Source organism: Canis lupus, chromosome 36 (genome assembly GCF_011100685.1).
Source record: "Canis lupus familiaris isolate Mischka breed German Shepherd chromosome 36, alternate assembly UU_Cfam_GSD_1.0, whole genome shotgun sequence".
NCBI lineage: Eukaryota > Metazoa > Chordata > Mammalia > Carnivora > Canidae > Canis > Canis lupus.
The window spans coordinates 21,563,641-21,578,606 of record NC_049257.1 but is presented as its reverse complement, the minus strand read 5'-3'; the positions used below and the strand labels follow the sequence as shown (position 1 = coordinate 21,578,606).

Here is a 14,966-nt window from a genome sequence, read left to right as displayed (position 1 = left end):
TTTACTGAGTAAATGGCTCTGCTAATACAATTTCTCAGAAACATTATAAACTTTACATGATTAAATATGACCCTATATGCAAACATGGCCTGCATATTAAATGTCTGAAGCCAAATTAATAGTGAGACTACAGCCATTTTACTATGAAAGATTCAGAGCTGTTTGAGAACTTGCAAAACTGCCTCAAATTCTGTGCACTTGGGCACTTATCCACTCCACATATTCACATATTCCTTCTGCTATACAGAAGGGCCAGTAGTCAGTGTTCTAGGGACTGAGAAAACACAGTGCAATAAACAAGATAGTCAGTAACCTCACTGAACTTATTCAAATGAGGAACACAGAAACTCAACAAAAGAACAAGGAAGACACCTCTAAGAAGGTGACCTTTTTATCAGAGAACGAAATGATGGAGAAAGTGGGCCATGAAAATATCTGGGGGAAAAATAAGAGCAAGAAAGAACATCCAAAGAAGAGGAACAAACAGCAAAGGACTTTCAGGGGCATGGGGGTTAGTATGTCTGAGGAATGGCATGAAAGCCAATGTGGCTAGAGTAAAAAAGCAATAAGAGATGCGGATGGGGAGACATACATGTGTATATCCTGAGGGTCCTGACAAGGAGTTTGGATTTTATTTTGTGTGTGAGGAGAAAACACTGAGTTTTAGAAACGATTACTTTGGCAGCAAAAGCAATGACAGTAGGAGAGCAGGAGTGGAAGCAGACAGACCAGTTAAGATGCTACTGCAGAAGTCTCAACAGGAAGAAATAATGATCTGAACTAGAAGTCCTGGTGGTGGTACTTTCTGGTCGTTGAGAAGCATCAGTGTGTTGTTAAGTCCTAGGACTAAGGTAATCACTGAAGGAGTGAACACAGGACAAACTGGCTTAGGGCCAAGTCCTAGAGAACACTCTGATATTCAGTAGTTTAGAAGAGGACAGGCTGGCAAAGGGAAAGCATCTTCATTTTACTAGCACATATGAAATTGAAATACACTTTGTATGTAGGCTTACCCAGTTTCTTTTTCTAAGCACTAAGGATATCAGGAAGTTTAGAGTTTGTATCTATGCAGTTGTATTTCTGAGTACATAGAATACAAAATATGAAAAATATGATAGAAATAAAAGATTCCTATTTAAATGAGGCAAAATCTCTTAATAAATAAAATAATATGCAATCAAACCTAGCTATAATCAAGTTCAAGCCAGTAATTTCTAAAAAGTTAATGATTTATCAAACTTGGAGTTGTCAACAAATAAAGACCTATAGGCCTAGAACCTGAAAATGCACATAAATTATAGAAGTTTTATTGTAACATGATCTGACCTGCATTTGTTTTGTTACCTAATACTGACAACGTGTTAGGAACCTACAATCAGGAAGCATAAAAACAACCAGAAAGTAAAAATGATTTACATGCAAGAGCTGAGAAAACAATGAAATGTCTATGATGTGGAAATTAAAATGTTGACTCGTTTCTGTTTTAACATCTAAAGCATGGCAAGTAATTAACTTCGTGTCTAAATTAGAGAAATAGAGGTTTTATACCTTAAGAGAAAAACAGTAATGTTTAGTGTTTCTTCTGTTGGTTACTACCACAGCCTAGGCTACCCCAATGACAGACATACAAACTCTCAAGAAATATCAAGTGCCCTCAAATTACATACTGTTATGGCTCTCCTCAGTACTTTATCAAACAAATTATTTTCAACAGTAGAAATATTAGAAATTCTACCTCCATGGTGATGTGACAGGCTCCCTCCATTAGCAAGGATTTCTTCTCTAGCAGCTGTCTGTATTTGGAAACAACACAACAAATAGTTGCAACTTAGGTTTCTCTTTGAAGTGAAAGAGTAAGACCCAGCTCCCAAAGGAGGCACATTTCCTGGGTTAAATAACAAACTGGAAAATGAATTTTCCTTTCTCTTGGGTTAACTACATTTAAAAAGCAATTAAAATATGTAGTCTAGCTTTATATGTTTTTTCCTAGTGAATGGTCACAATGTCTACAATAGTCACTTCAAGATTTCTAGAAAATGACAAAATGATCAACTCAGGGGCAGTACATTGTTAATAAAATGTTTTGTAAAGACAGTAAAGTCCTACTCTGAAGTAAACATCTCACTATACCAATAAATGTTAGTAATTCACATTTATTTTAACTGCTTATTTTAACATTTAACTGCTTATTTTATGTCCACAAAAGTACACTGAGCAATTTACCTGTAGTAACTCATTTATTTTCCATTATAGCCTATGGAATAATTACAATTATCCCTATTTCACAGACAAGGAAAATGAGGGTTGGATGGTTAAGTTACTATCAAATATCATAAAGTGGGCATCAGACTCAAAATTACTTACAAAGCTATCAGAGATCAACCAGAAAAGCCCTTATGGAGAACATTTCTTAGGTCAATGTCTCGGGAAAAATTACCTGTCAGACCTATGGATATTTAAGTGCAAAAACCCTTGTTTTCTCCTCCTAACATGTTCGGTCTTGTTTAAGCTCCTTATAGAGCACTAAGGTTTGACAACACTTTGAGACTCAAACCATAGACAGGGTTTGGTTGGCTCCGTCCTATGCCTTCTTTTTTTTTAAACAGCTTTTTTGAAGTATAATTGAAATACAGGAAACTGCAGAGATTTAAAGCAAAATAGAGAATGGCTTAAAGTGCAGAGTGAAAAAAATGGGAACACAAGTAGAATTACATTCACTTCATGATATACTAGCCATGAGGTGAAAAATCTACAGTGCCTAGAACTTATCAGAATTACTCAGGTGTGTATAAACTATTAATAGTTAGGCCAGAGTAAAAGAGGGCCCAAGCAGAACAGATGGACCACATCTCATTGCAAAGTAACTTATATAACATTCATCACTCAGGATTTAGTTTTTCAAATGAATTAAAAATATGCTACCATTATATCTTCTAACAAATTATTTTATTTTTTTTATTTATTTATTTTTTATTTATTTATTTTTATTTATTTATGATAGTCACAGAGAGAGAGAGAGAGGCAGAGACACAGGCAGAGGGAGAAGCAGACTCCACGCACCGGGAGCCCGATGTGGGATTCGATCCCGGGTCTCCAGGATCGCGCCCTGGGCCAAAGGCAGGCGCCAAACTGCTGCGCCACCCAGGGACCCCCTAACAAATTATTTTAAATAACATTTTGGGCAGCCTGGGTGGCCCAGCAGGTTAGTGCCGCCTTCAGTCCAGGGTGTGATCCTGGAGACCCGGGACCGAATCCCACCTCGGGCTCCCTGCATGGAGCCTGCTTCTCCCTCTGCCTGTGTCTCTCTGCCTCTCTCTGTCTCTCATGAATAAATAAATAAAATCTTTAAAAGTAAATAACATTATTTTAAATTTAATGAATTATTAAATTCATTAAACGATTCTTTAAAACAATAACTACTTGAAATTAGTAGCACTTAGAGAATAACAGTTTGAATTGAAGAAAAAGGAATCGTTTCACTCTTGTAGAAGTATAGAGAAGTAACCAGAGGGCAACCAAAATGCTACAAGGCTAAGTTGATGGAAAAGTACTCAAACTTTTGAGGGTGATACGTATGTTCATTATTTTGACTGTGGTGATATTTTCACAGGTGCAAATATGCAAACTGTACACTTTAAATCTGTGCAGTTTCCTGTATTTCAATTATACTTCAAAACAGCTGTTTAAAAAAAAGAAAGGAGGTATAGGAGGAAGCCAACCAAACCCTGTCTATGGTTTGAGTCTCAAAGCGTGCCACTGAAAATCACTGAATGGTTCTACCTTTGGAAGGTATGCAATAACACTAAGACACTAGGTTTTAAACATTAGTTTAGACACTAGCACACCTTAGGCTTTAACAAACCTCAGTCTCTTCCCAGTTCCTCCATAGTCTAGTCTGTCTCTTCAACTCTAGGCATAGTTGTAATGAGAAATACTGACCAGCATATAAAAGGCTTTATAAAAATTGGAACCTGCATGCTATTCAAAGAATAGAAACTGGCAGCAAATGAACCTCAATGGCCTATGCATAGCAAGAGTAAATAAAAATTTATAAACCTAAAATGAGGGCATTACAGCAACACAGACCAAGAATATTAGGGCTGCTGACCTCAACTGCAGCCACGATCAGGAAATGGGTGAACTGCCAGAATACTATCAAGGATTCCTACGGTCCTTTGTTACCTAAGTTTATCAGGTCTTACAGACTATAAGTAACAACCAAAGAATCACAGGTTACAGAATATTAACTTTAGAATATGGATTCTAATATCTATAGAGAATACTAATTTTAGACTCAAGATTCAGTATACAACTCAGTGCACCAAATATACTTCTCAAGGCTATATGGGCTACCAACCCAGTAAGCCAGTGAGTGATTACAAGAGACAAACTAAAATTCATACATTGATAGGAAAGTTTATTTAAATTAATAAAAGAATGTGAGAGTATATTCACGTATGCAGAATTACCTCGGTTTGTTCAAACACAGTCAGAGGGTCACTTATTCCCCTGTAGTTAAAGGCAAAGTAGAAATAGATACATGCACCTGCATCATAAATCTGCGTCACCCTAAAAAACAAACAGACAATCCCCACAAAGCTTTAAGTTAAGTGAAATCAGATTTAACATATAGAAATTTAAAGGTAAAGTCATTTGATTTAAGTCATAATCTCATTCCCTACCCAGTCTCTTAACTCCATGGAAGGAATGGAGATTGGCTGCATGAAGTAAATACAGGAACTATTCACACTGTTTTTAACAACTTTTTTTGGTAAGTCTGGATTATTACCCAAAGAGTTTAAAAAATTAAAAACAATGTAAATGTTTCTCCAATTAGCCTGAAATAAATAAAAACCTCATTTCCTTCAGAAGGGTTTAGGCTTTTGAGGGTTTGTTTTTGTTTTTTGTTTTGTTTTACAAAGTATAGGGAAGTTAAAGAAGCCCCCAAACAGACTAGATGGGACTTGGTGATCCATTATAACCTTCTAAACTTCCTCAAAGTCAATAAAAATAGGCATGAGAACTTAAAACTTAGAAATAGGAGAAATGTTCAAATACCAAAAATGATCAGGCTGGGTAAAATACAGCATCTTCACTAACTTCACATTAAAAATTATTAAGAACTTTGGAAACAAACTGAATGATCATATCAAATGCAATGACATGGCTTTAAAATACCGTCTCTGAAGGTTTTAAACTCTGGGCCCCATATGTGCACATGTTGTATGTGTGTTGACAAAAGATACCAAGCACATTAGATTATTAAATCACATATATGATATATACCTGGGCTTTCAAAATGCAATTAGGTAAGGCATTTAAAAGAGGGCTAAGATAATCATAGTCAGATCAGTGAGTGCAATTTACAGAGGTTCCTACAAAGAATTTAATTTAACAGAAGGAGCAAATACTGAGAAAATACTCTTTTTACTACAACTATACAAACAGAATCTAATCTAAAATTTTAATGGCCTTTTAGGCCAAATGTTAGATGCCTCAGAACAGAAGAAATGAACTGTTTAACAATGCTACTGTCAATTTGCCAGCTGTGTTTTTCTTCTAATGTTAATTCACACTCATAAAAAAGGTCCCTTGAATGTTAACATTTTAAGTACCAGATTTACAAAGTTTAAGAAAAATTGGAGAGCCATTTTAACTATAAGGGCACTATCATTTAGGAATAACCAAATTTAAATAAATTGAAAGGATACCTGAATGAGTTTATCACAATTAGTAACATATTTATCATTCATATTTGAATATCAAAAATAGAAAATGCAACTAAATATTAATAGAACATTGCTACCTTCCAACAAATCTAGGATCTATACCACAGAGTTCAGTTTTCAATAGTTAAGCAGGCTTCTAAAAGTCGTAACAAAATTTCACTGACTAGAAACTCAAAAAAAAAGTAAAAATAATAAACATTTTTTGGAAAACCTCAATTTGGATCTACTTCAGAAACTGACTCAGATCTACATCTTTTAATAGATCAATTCTATAATTTAAGACACTTAAACGTTAACCTCTTCCACAATCATCTGGACAAGTGATAGCATGCCTGCCAAAGTCATTATTTCATTCTTTAATTTCTAAAAAATTTTTGGAGTTCTTTATTTATGTTAGACTCACTGGCTAGGAATTCCTTCCCATAAAACTTGTTCAGAAAATTTAGGGTTGGAGTTTCTATTCCAGTATACAAAGTATATTTTAATAGAAATGAAATAAATAAACTCAATAAATACACTCTATAGCTAGTTATTTTCCTCAGGATCTTTGATTTCAATGAGCACTATAATTATTTCAAATTAAGTTTGAAATAACTTTTTTAAAAAACGTTTAAAAAATGTATCTCACACATTCAACATTTACATTCAACACACAATAACCTTTGGCCAAACTCTTAAGCAACTCAAATCAAACAAAACCAAAATCAAACTCTAATGTTAGTTCTATCAAGTATGAGATAAAAGAACTGTATTTAAAATCCTCATTTACCAAAACCATTCAAATAATTAGACTGCACATTCTAAATTTTGATTTATAAAATGATTACAGAAGCTGAGCATATAAGCTTTTATCAGAAAATCATTCTTTAAAAAATAGCTACTTAATAAATGGCATACATCAAATACATAATAAAGAACCTTAGGCCTTATGAGTTCCTTCTGAAGAACCACGACTTGTGTTACTACAGTAGATGTCCTGAGGCAAAATATTTTACTTCCCAATAACTTTCAGTAAGTAGTGGTTTATCACAATGATATTCTCATAATGGAAGGGGAGAAGTCTAGAGAGATAAATAGGGAGTGGGGCAGAAGGATGAAGAGGGGATAAAATCTATTAAGTTTCTACCTGATAAAACAAAGGAATAAAAAAATTCTCAACTACCCAAAAATATATCCCATTATTTCAAATGTTTCAAATTTTACGGTAACAAATAACTTTTGGGTTCTTAGGCCTGATTGGCTTTCAGTATTATAAAAAGAGGCCTGAGAGACCAGAATTGTCAAAAAAAGAATTAAGTATCAATTTAGGTTCATAACAGAAATAAACACAATTTTTTTTTCTTAGACTTTAAGGTAAAAGACTTATTTTTAAAGACATCTCCAAATTAAAAAAAGAAAGAAAGAATACATACACTCTTACACCTTTATTTGGAAAAGTTCCAAGATCAGTCACTAAGACACCAGTAGGTTTACCAACTTATTAAGTTTTTTTATTGTACAGAACAAGGCACCTGTTTCCCCCTCCTTTAGATGTATCAAGTGACTAGTCAATAATCTCTATATCCACATTTTTAGCTTTTATGTTCTCAGATTCAACCCTGAATATACTTACTCAAAAACATGTTAATATTTAGGTTTGGTACTTCCTGAAATGGTCATCAAACCCTGATTCTCTCTCCCACAAAGAAGAAAAAAAAAAACACAATTTCAAGTAGATCCTTCTAGTTGACATGAACATTTAATGTTTAAGAAAGATTCTTTCCTCAGATCTCATGTTAGAATTTTGCTTTCTTACCCCAGCAGAAGCACAAAAATTTAGCAAATTCTGAAAGATATCTGTCTCAATGGGACCAAAAGTAGAACTAAGAAATATAATCTGGTAGCAGGGAAGTACAAGATGAGGATATAAAAGATAGAAAAAAGAGAACAATTAGAAGAGATAGTAAAGAGTAGAGAAATATTTCTAGTCTTGCAAAGCAAATGTATCCAAATTATCAGGCTTTATCAAAATATCAAAGAGGACTTAACAATTGGATGCTTTCGTGAGGATCTGTCATTAGAGAAGAAAAAGAATACCCAAATTTCCCTCACTTGCAGTAGTATAGGTTGTCTACCTCAAGTTTCATGTAATGACCTCACAATACAATGGCATTCACATAGCCCTTCACATGCTTTTGCATTTTAGACCCATAAGCCTCATCAAGCAGATGGTATTATCACTGCCTTACTAATGATAAATTTAGAGTTCAAAGAGATTAAATTACTAATAAACAGCAGAACCATGCCTTCACCCATCAGGACACCTGTACTGTTAAAAAACAAAATTAACAAGGCAGGAAACAACAAATGTTGGAGAGGATGCGGAGAAAAGGGAACCCTCTTACACTGTTGGTGGGAATGTGAACTGGTGCAGCCACTCTGGAAAACTGTGTGGAGGTTCCTCAAACAGTTAAAAATATACCTGCCCTACGACCCAGCAATTGCACTGTTGGGGATTTACCCCAAAGATACAAATGCAATGAAACGCCGGGACACCTGCACCCCGATGTTTCTAGCAGCAATGGCCACGATAGCCAAACTGTGGAAGGAGCCTCGGTGTCCAACGAAAGATGAATGGATAAAGAAGATGTGGTTTATGTATACAATGGAATATTACTCAGCTATTAGAAATGACAAATACCCACCATTTGCTTCAACGTGGATGGAACTGGAGGGTATTATGCTGAGTGAAGTCAGTCAGTCGGAGAAGGACAAACATTATATGTTCTCATTCATTTGGGGAATATAAATAATAGTGAAAGGGAAAATAAGGGAAGGGAGAAGAAATGTGTGGGAAATATCAGAAAGGGAGACAGAACGTAAAGACTGCTAACTCTGGGAAACGAACTAGGGGTGGTAGAAGGGGAGGAGGGCGGGGGGTGGGAGTGAATGGGTGACGGGCACTGGGTGTTATTCTGTATGTTAGTAAATTGAACACCAATAAAAAACATAAATAAATAAATAAATAAAATTCTCAGAACAAAAAAAAAAAAACAAAAAAAACAAAGAAATTTTAAAAACTAAGCAGGAAGTTGCCATTGCCATACAGTTGGCCAGCAGGGCCTGGTTCTTGGGCTGGAAGAGGCCCAGGTCTGCCTTCTTAGGCTGAAATTAAGTGATTCCAAGTAAATCTGAAAAAAATATCATGAATAGAAATACACAGAAATAGGGTTTTGGTGAAGCATACCTGTTATTTCAGAGTCCCACATCAGGTGCACTTAACAATAAAAGTATTATATTACTTCCCAAATTACCTAATTTGTAATTTTGCTTATACTGTGATTTTTGTTTCTATAATAAATATTGAGTTATATTCTTGAAAACCACACACACACATACACAGAAAAAAGGAAAGGCAGTTAAGTAACAGAATGTTTCATAAATTGTAAAGTGCTAGATTACTACTGTATCATTTACTTTAAGGATCCCTTTCACATAATCTGTCCTGATTTCCTTTTATTCTCCATTCTAATTAATTCTGTAACTTTATTGATAAGTCAAATGCTCCATTCAATCTTGATAGATTTAATCTTCTGGTGTTTATACTGGTCAGTTAATAACAAGAGATTGAATACAAAGTGCCCCTTCTCAAAAAACCTTTTGGACCACTGTTATTTAACAAAGAGGATAAGACCTTCCATTAACTGCCCACTATGGAAGATACCAGCCACATGTGGTGTTTTAAATTCAAATTATTTGAAATTAAATAAAATTTACCACTCAGTTCCATAGTCACATTTCAACAGCTCCACAGCCACATATGGCTTGTGGCTATCATAATAGGGCAGATGAAGAATATTTCCATTATTGTAGAAAGATCTGTTGAAAGTAATCAGTTAATCTTCATTTGGATATTTTGCTCTACTCATTCCTTTATTCTACACCCACTCATTTCATCAATAACTAGATGAAATGAGGGATCCCTGGGTGGCGCAGCGGTTTGGCGCCTGCCTTCAGCCCAGGGTGCGATCCTGGAGACCCGGGATCGAATCCCACGTCGGGCTCCTGGTGCATGGAGCCTGCTTCGCCCTCTGCCTATGTCTCTGCCTCTCTCTCTCTCTCTCTGTGTGTGTGACTATCATAAATAAATAAAATTAAAAAAAAAAAATCCTAATAGTACTATCCTAAGAAGGTGGCAAAAGTGATGTTTAAGAAAACGTGCTAAATGGAATAGACTGAAGCTATTTCTCAGCTGGCAAATTACATCTATTAATTAAAAAATATGTTTTTTTTTCAGAATTAGTATAAAAACAACAAACTCACCTGCATGTAGAAAGAGGAGCAAACTGAACACCCTTCTCTTTGCATTCCCTTGTTATTCGTTCTTTAACATTTCTACAAAGATCCACAACCCTAGAAAACATAACAGAATACAACATGAAGTTTTCAAATAAATTACAAAAATTTGAATAAATGCTAGTTTATCTGGCATCCTTCAAGTCAGTAATTCTAACGAAAACTTTCATACTTATTCCTTCAGAAATGAACAGAGAGCTTTGATCATTCAAGTTGAGCTTTCCATTCATAATTTCAAAGGGGCAAATTTCTTTTTTTTGCCACAAGAAAGACAGAAGTCAGAAGAGTACACTCAAGCCTCCTGAAGTGGTTTTATACTTCAGTAAACCCAATTTCCAAATAAATTTAATTACAAGATTTTAAAAGCTTTAAAAAAAGCTATAACAAACATGTTAATGAAAATTCAATTCCGTATTTATAGGAATACCAATCTGTGTCCGTGACTAAGACATTTCTCTTAATATAAATATAATCAATAATCATGATGTACCAAATGCCCAACAGCCTACTGTCAAGCACTGAGCTAAAATACAGTTCAACTAAGACTCACTGGACATGAACTATGTGTAAAACTATGCTAGACTGATATTAAAAGTTAATGAAAACAGGTAATAGTTAATAAAGGGAAAGGGGGATAATATTTAACAGTATTAATCCTTTTTTCTATAGTTTAAATAAACTTTCTATTTGAAACAGTTTTAGATATAGAAAAGTCACGAAGATGGTACAAAGAGATCCTCTTTCTCTGGTTTCCTATAAACACATTATATAACCATAACAGATTTGTCAAAACTAAGAAACTGACTTCAGGACATCACTATTAACTAAAACACAGACTATATTCACATTTCACCAAATTTTATTTTGACTCCAAAATACTGTTGTTTTAAAACATGATGGCATCTGATTTCTTTTGTTTAGTTTTTGATATAATTTTTAAGATCCTATTTTGGAGTGGAGGAGGTCTAATGGTGACGTATTCATATTTTGGGAACATAGGAAAAAGCTCTGAAATGGAAAACATGCCAATCAGAGCTTCTAGGTCGGAGATCCAGAGACAGAAGATTTGACTGACAAAAGATTTTGCTATTACTACATATTCTGTTTCTTTTGGAAAATAAACTCCTAGGGCATATATAAACCTCTTATTCTCCAACAAACATACTAGCTACATACTGACACTGATTCTGTGTTTTAAACCTTGGTCTGTTTAGAATCAGGAGAATGCAAAAGATAACAAAGAAACTCAAAAGGCTGGGCCATCTTTAGTCTAAAGACTGATTTGAATGTATGAGAACCAATTTGACAAAAACAGTAACATTTACATGGATTATGCTTTGTAAAACACACTAAAGTTACTTATATTTCCAATAAGAAAAAGAATATATGGTTAAAATATAAATAGAGAAGTTCAGTATTTTATTAGCTATTTTAATATGGTATCTAAAAGTTTTATAAATTCTAATTTTACAAAACAGTGCCTTTAAGTTTAATGCTGCTTAATTCTATGAGAGTTGCAGGCAAATATGATTTATCAAGGTTACCTTTGTCTCACTTATGAACCGATAAGGATGCATGTTTTTAAAATATCTTATAAAAGTATTTATTTTTTTCTTATAAAAGTATTTAGATTATTGGAATTTATTGTCTTTATTTTGAAAAATCTAACATATTTATAACAAATACTTTATATATAAATAAAACCTACTAAGCTTTAATAGTTACAGGTTTAATTAATATTATACATTTATAACCAAGTTCTTTATCATGACTCTAGAAAATAGAATTTATGTGTTACATAACAATAATAATAATAATCTTCAGTACCAATGAGGAGGAGATGGGACAAAGAACAGGACTGAATGGTTAAAACCCTTAATGGGATACTTTCTAGAAATGATTTGTTTAGAGGGAGTTCAGAAAGCATTCTCTATAGAACACGTACAATTCAGTCCATTTGGACCATTCTATGGGAGATAAACATAACTGTGTATATGCTTTTAAATCCTTATCTGACCTGTTAGCAAATTTAACACTGTTGACAATTCCCTGCTTGAATAACATCTTCCTGGGCTTCTCTCACATCACTGGTTTTCCTTCAAATCCTCTAGGTATTATTCTCTTTTGCTAGCTCTTGTTTGTATGTTCATCCTTTAAATTTTGGGATTCCCTGGATTTCCTTCTCAAAGAAGTTTTTTTCTTCAACCATACTAGCTATAAGGGTTTGTATTTACTCTTGGTTTTAATCACAAGTTTCATGCTAGTGTCTCCAAAATCTTTAAATCTCCAACTCAGACATTTTAGACAGCTATTTTTATAGGCTGTATTCTTATACCATTCCAGAGTTCACTCAGGGGATTCTATGAAGAATAGTCTTTGAGCACTTAACAGGTACATTTTACTCGGGTCACTGAGAGATACACAAAAACTAGTAAGACCAATAATCCCTTAAGAGATTTATGCATGAAAAGGTGAAGCAATCTAATAATGTGTGAGAATTGAAGACTCTGATCCCATGGGTTTCTGGTAAACATTCTGGCTAAATGTCTGAAAGAAAAAGCAAGTTGCTACATGGGTAACAAGTAAATTTTATGTCAAGAATGTAGCTGCTTTCCATTCATTTTATTTATGAAAACCTCTGCTGATCAAGTTTTTTTTTTTTTTTTTTTAAGATTTTATTTATTTACTCATGACAGACACCGAGAGAAAGGCAGAGACACAGGCAGAGGGAGAAGCAGGCTCCCTCCAGGGAACCCAATGTGGGACTTGATCCCTGAACTCCAGGAACATGCCCTGAGCTGAAGGCAGATGCTCAACTGCTGAGTGACCCAGGCGTCCCTGATGAAGTGGTTTTATTTTTTAATTAATTAATTAATTAATTTATTTATTTATTTATTTATGGTGAAGTGGTTTTAAATGAAAACAAACCAAATACATAAGCCTGTATAAAACAGATATTGTGAGTCCAATAAATATGTAAGAACACACAAGAAAAATATTTAAAAAGTGAAAAGACATATGTGATTGATTAGCTTCCATAGCTGCAAGAATAAAAAGGCAAATGCCAATCATCAATTAACAGTAACTGATGAAAAAATTCATAATACTGAAGTTAACACTAGACTAACCTACCTTCCCTGGCAAGGAAGAGTATAAAAGACAAATGATCTTTGAGACAACTATGAACAGCTACCAAATGATATTTGCTGTTAAAAAGTTCAGATGTCAGTAAGTTGTTTTTTTTTTCTGTCAATAAGTTGATTTTTTTTTAGTTACAAGATTTATCTCCTGGTTAAAATACAGCAACAAAACTCATGAATAACAGATAGATACTATAAAGTTGATTACTGTTTTACAAGGCATGGAATATGAACGTCCATGCACCAAAAGTTATAACACATAGTAGATAAAGAATGAATGCAGAAAAGTAAAGTTTTCTGGGAGAGTGGGGAAAAAAGAGCTTAGGGTAGAACTTATATTAAGATAAGTAATATCTAAGAGGTAGATTCATGGGGATTTGTTATATCTTATATAATTTATTATAGATTTAAAATAGTTCATATATTTTATAAAGAAAAAGCAAAAAAAAAAAAAACAAAAACAAAAACAAAAAAAAAAGAAAAAGAAAAATGTAAGGCCTCGAATAAAAATGTACTAACAGTTTCCTTAAGAATTTTTATACTGGGATGACTGGATGGATCAGGGGTTGAGCGTCTGCCTTCGGCTCAGGGCCATCGGGCTCCCTGTGAAGAGCCTGCTTCTCCCTTTATGTCTCTGCTTCTCTCTCTGTGTCTGTCATGAATAAATAAGTAAAATCTTAGAAAAAAAGAAAAAGAATTTTTATTACTGAATGAGTTTACTCAAAAGTTCATTTTTAATAAAACTACTTCACATTTCATCAGTGTTTATTATCAATTCCCTAACCAATATTTGTATGTGCGTGTGTAATGTAAACATAGAAGTTGTACATAATATCTTAAGTTGCATTTCTTTTAGAAATCACTGAAATAGAAGATCTTATTTAATACTCATACAAATATCAAAACTGAATCATACATTACAAAAGAAGGTTAACACTGGTTTTATAATTTTGAACTTTTTAGAGAACATTCTGCATATAAAGTACTTAAGAATCTAAATCAAAGCTAGTGAAACTTGCTTAAGTGCCCAAAAAGATTCTTTAAAATGTAGACTTCAGTAATATCTTCCTTCTATTGAATTTAGATAATTCTGCCTCAAACCAAAAAAAGGGGAGGGGGCTTGCAAATATGTCATTCTGATGAGATATTAATTTTTTAAGATTTATTTATTTATTTTAGAGAAAGAGAGAGAACACAGAGAGAAAGGGAGAATCTCAAGCAGACTCTCTGCTGAGCAAGGAGCCAATTTGGAGCTCAATCTCACGACTCAGAGATCATGACCTGAACCGAAATCAAGAGTTGGATGTTTAACTGACTGGAGCCACCTAGGTGCTCCAAAGATATTAACTTAAATAAAAGTGTTTCTTTATAAAAATTTAAAAATTTATATATTCATGCACAAAGATACATTATTTCAGCAACTCCTATAGCATATTTGAATAATATCAGGCATTTTATTATATTTTACCTGTCCCACGGAGCAGAAGTCTCGAAAGACTCTCCTAATATGTAGTATTCCAAACCCAAGTCCTGTTAAAACATATATACAAAAATCAAGAAATAGATGCAGAAGAATCAATATTATTGTAATACTGCTACTATTTCATAATAATTGTTAGTATTACATGTTTCTAACTTAACTTCCACTGTTCTTTACTCCCCACTCCATAAAAACAGTGGAAAGTGGCCCTGCGAATGAGCTATATAACCTCCAGAAGGACAGGAACTTTATCTGTATTGTTTTCTGTATCCTTGGCCCCAG

General features: G+C 33.9%; 1 protein-coding gene across 2 annotated transcripts in view; it reads right to left on the bottom strand.

The window, feature by feature from the left end:
* AGPS (alkylglycerone phosphate synthase) overlaps nucleotides 1–14,966 on the bottom strand; it is a 134,387-nt gene that overhangs the window by 17,921 nt on the left and 101,500 nt on the right. For both annotated transcript variants that reach the window (XM_038584941.1, XM_038584940.1), the window contains exons 16-19: nucleotides 14,673–14,734; nucleotides 10,032–10,121; nucleotides 4,470–4,569; nucleotides 1,736–1,793 (exon numbers count right to left, since the gene is read on the bottom strand). In XM_038584941.1, coding sequence (XP_038440869.1) covers nucleotides 1,736–1,793; nucleotides 4,470–4,569; nucleotides 10,032–10,121; nucleotides 14,673–14,734 — 310 coding nt within the window. The remainder of the gene's footprint in view (nucleotides 1–1,735; nucleotides 1,794–4,469; nucleotides 4,570–10,031; nucleotides 10,122–14,672; nucleotides 14,735–14,966) is intronic.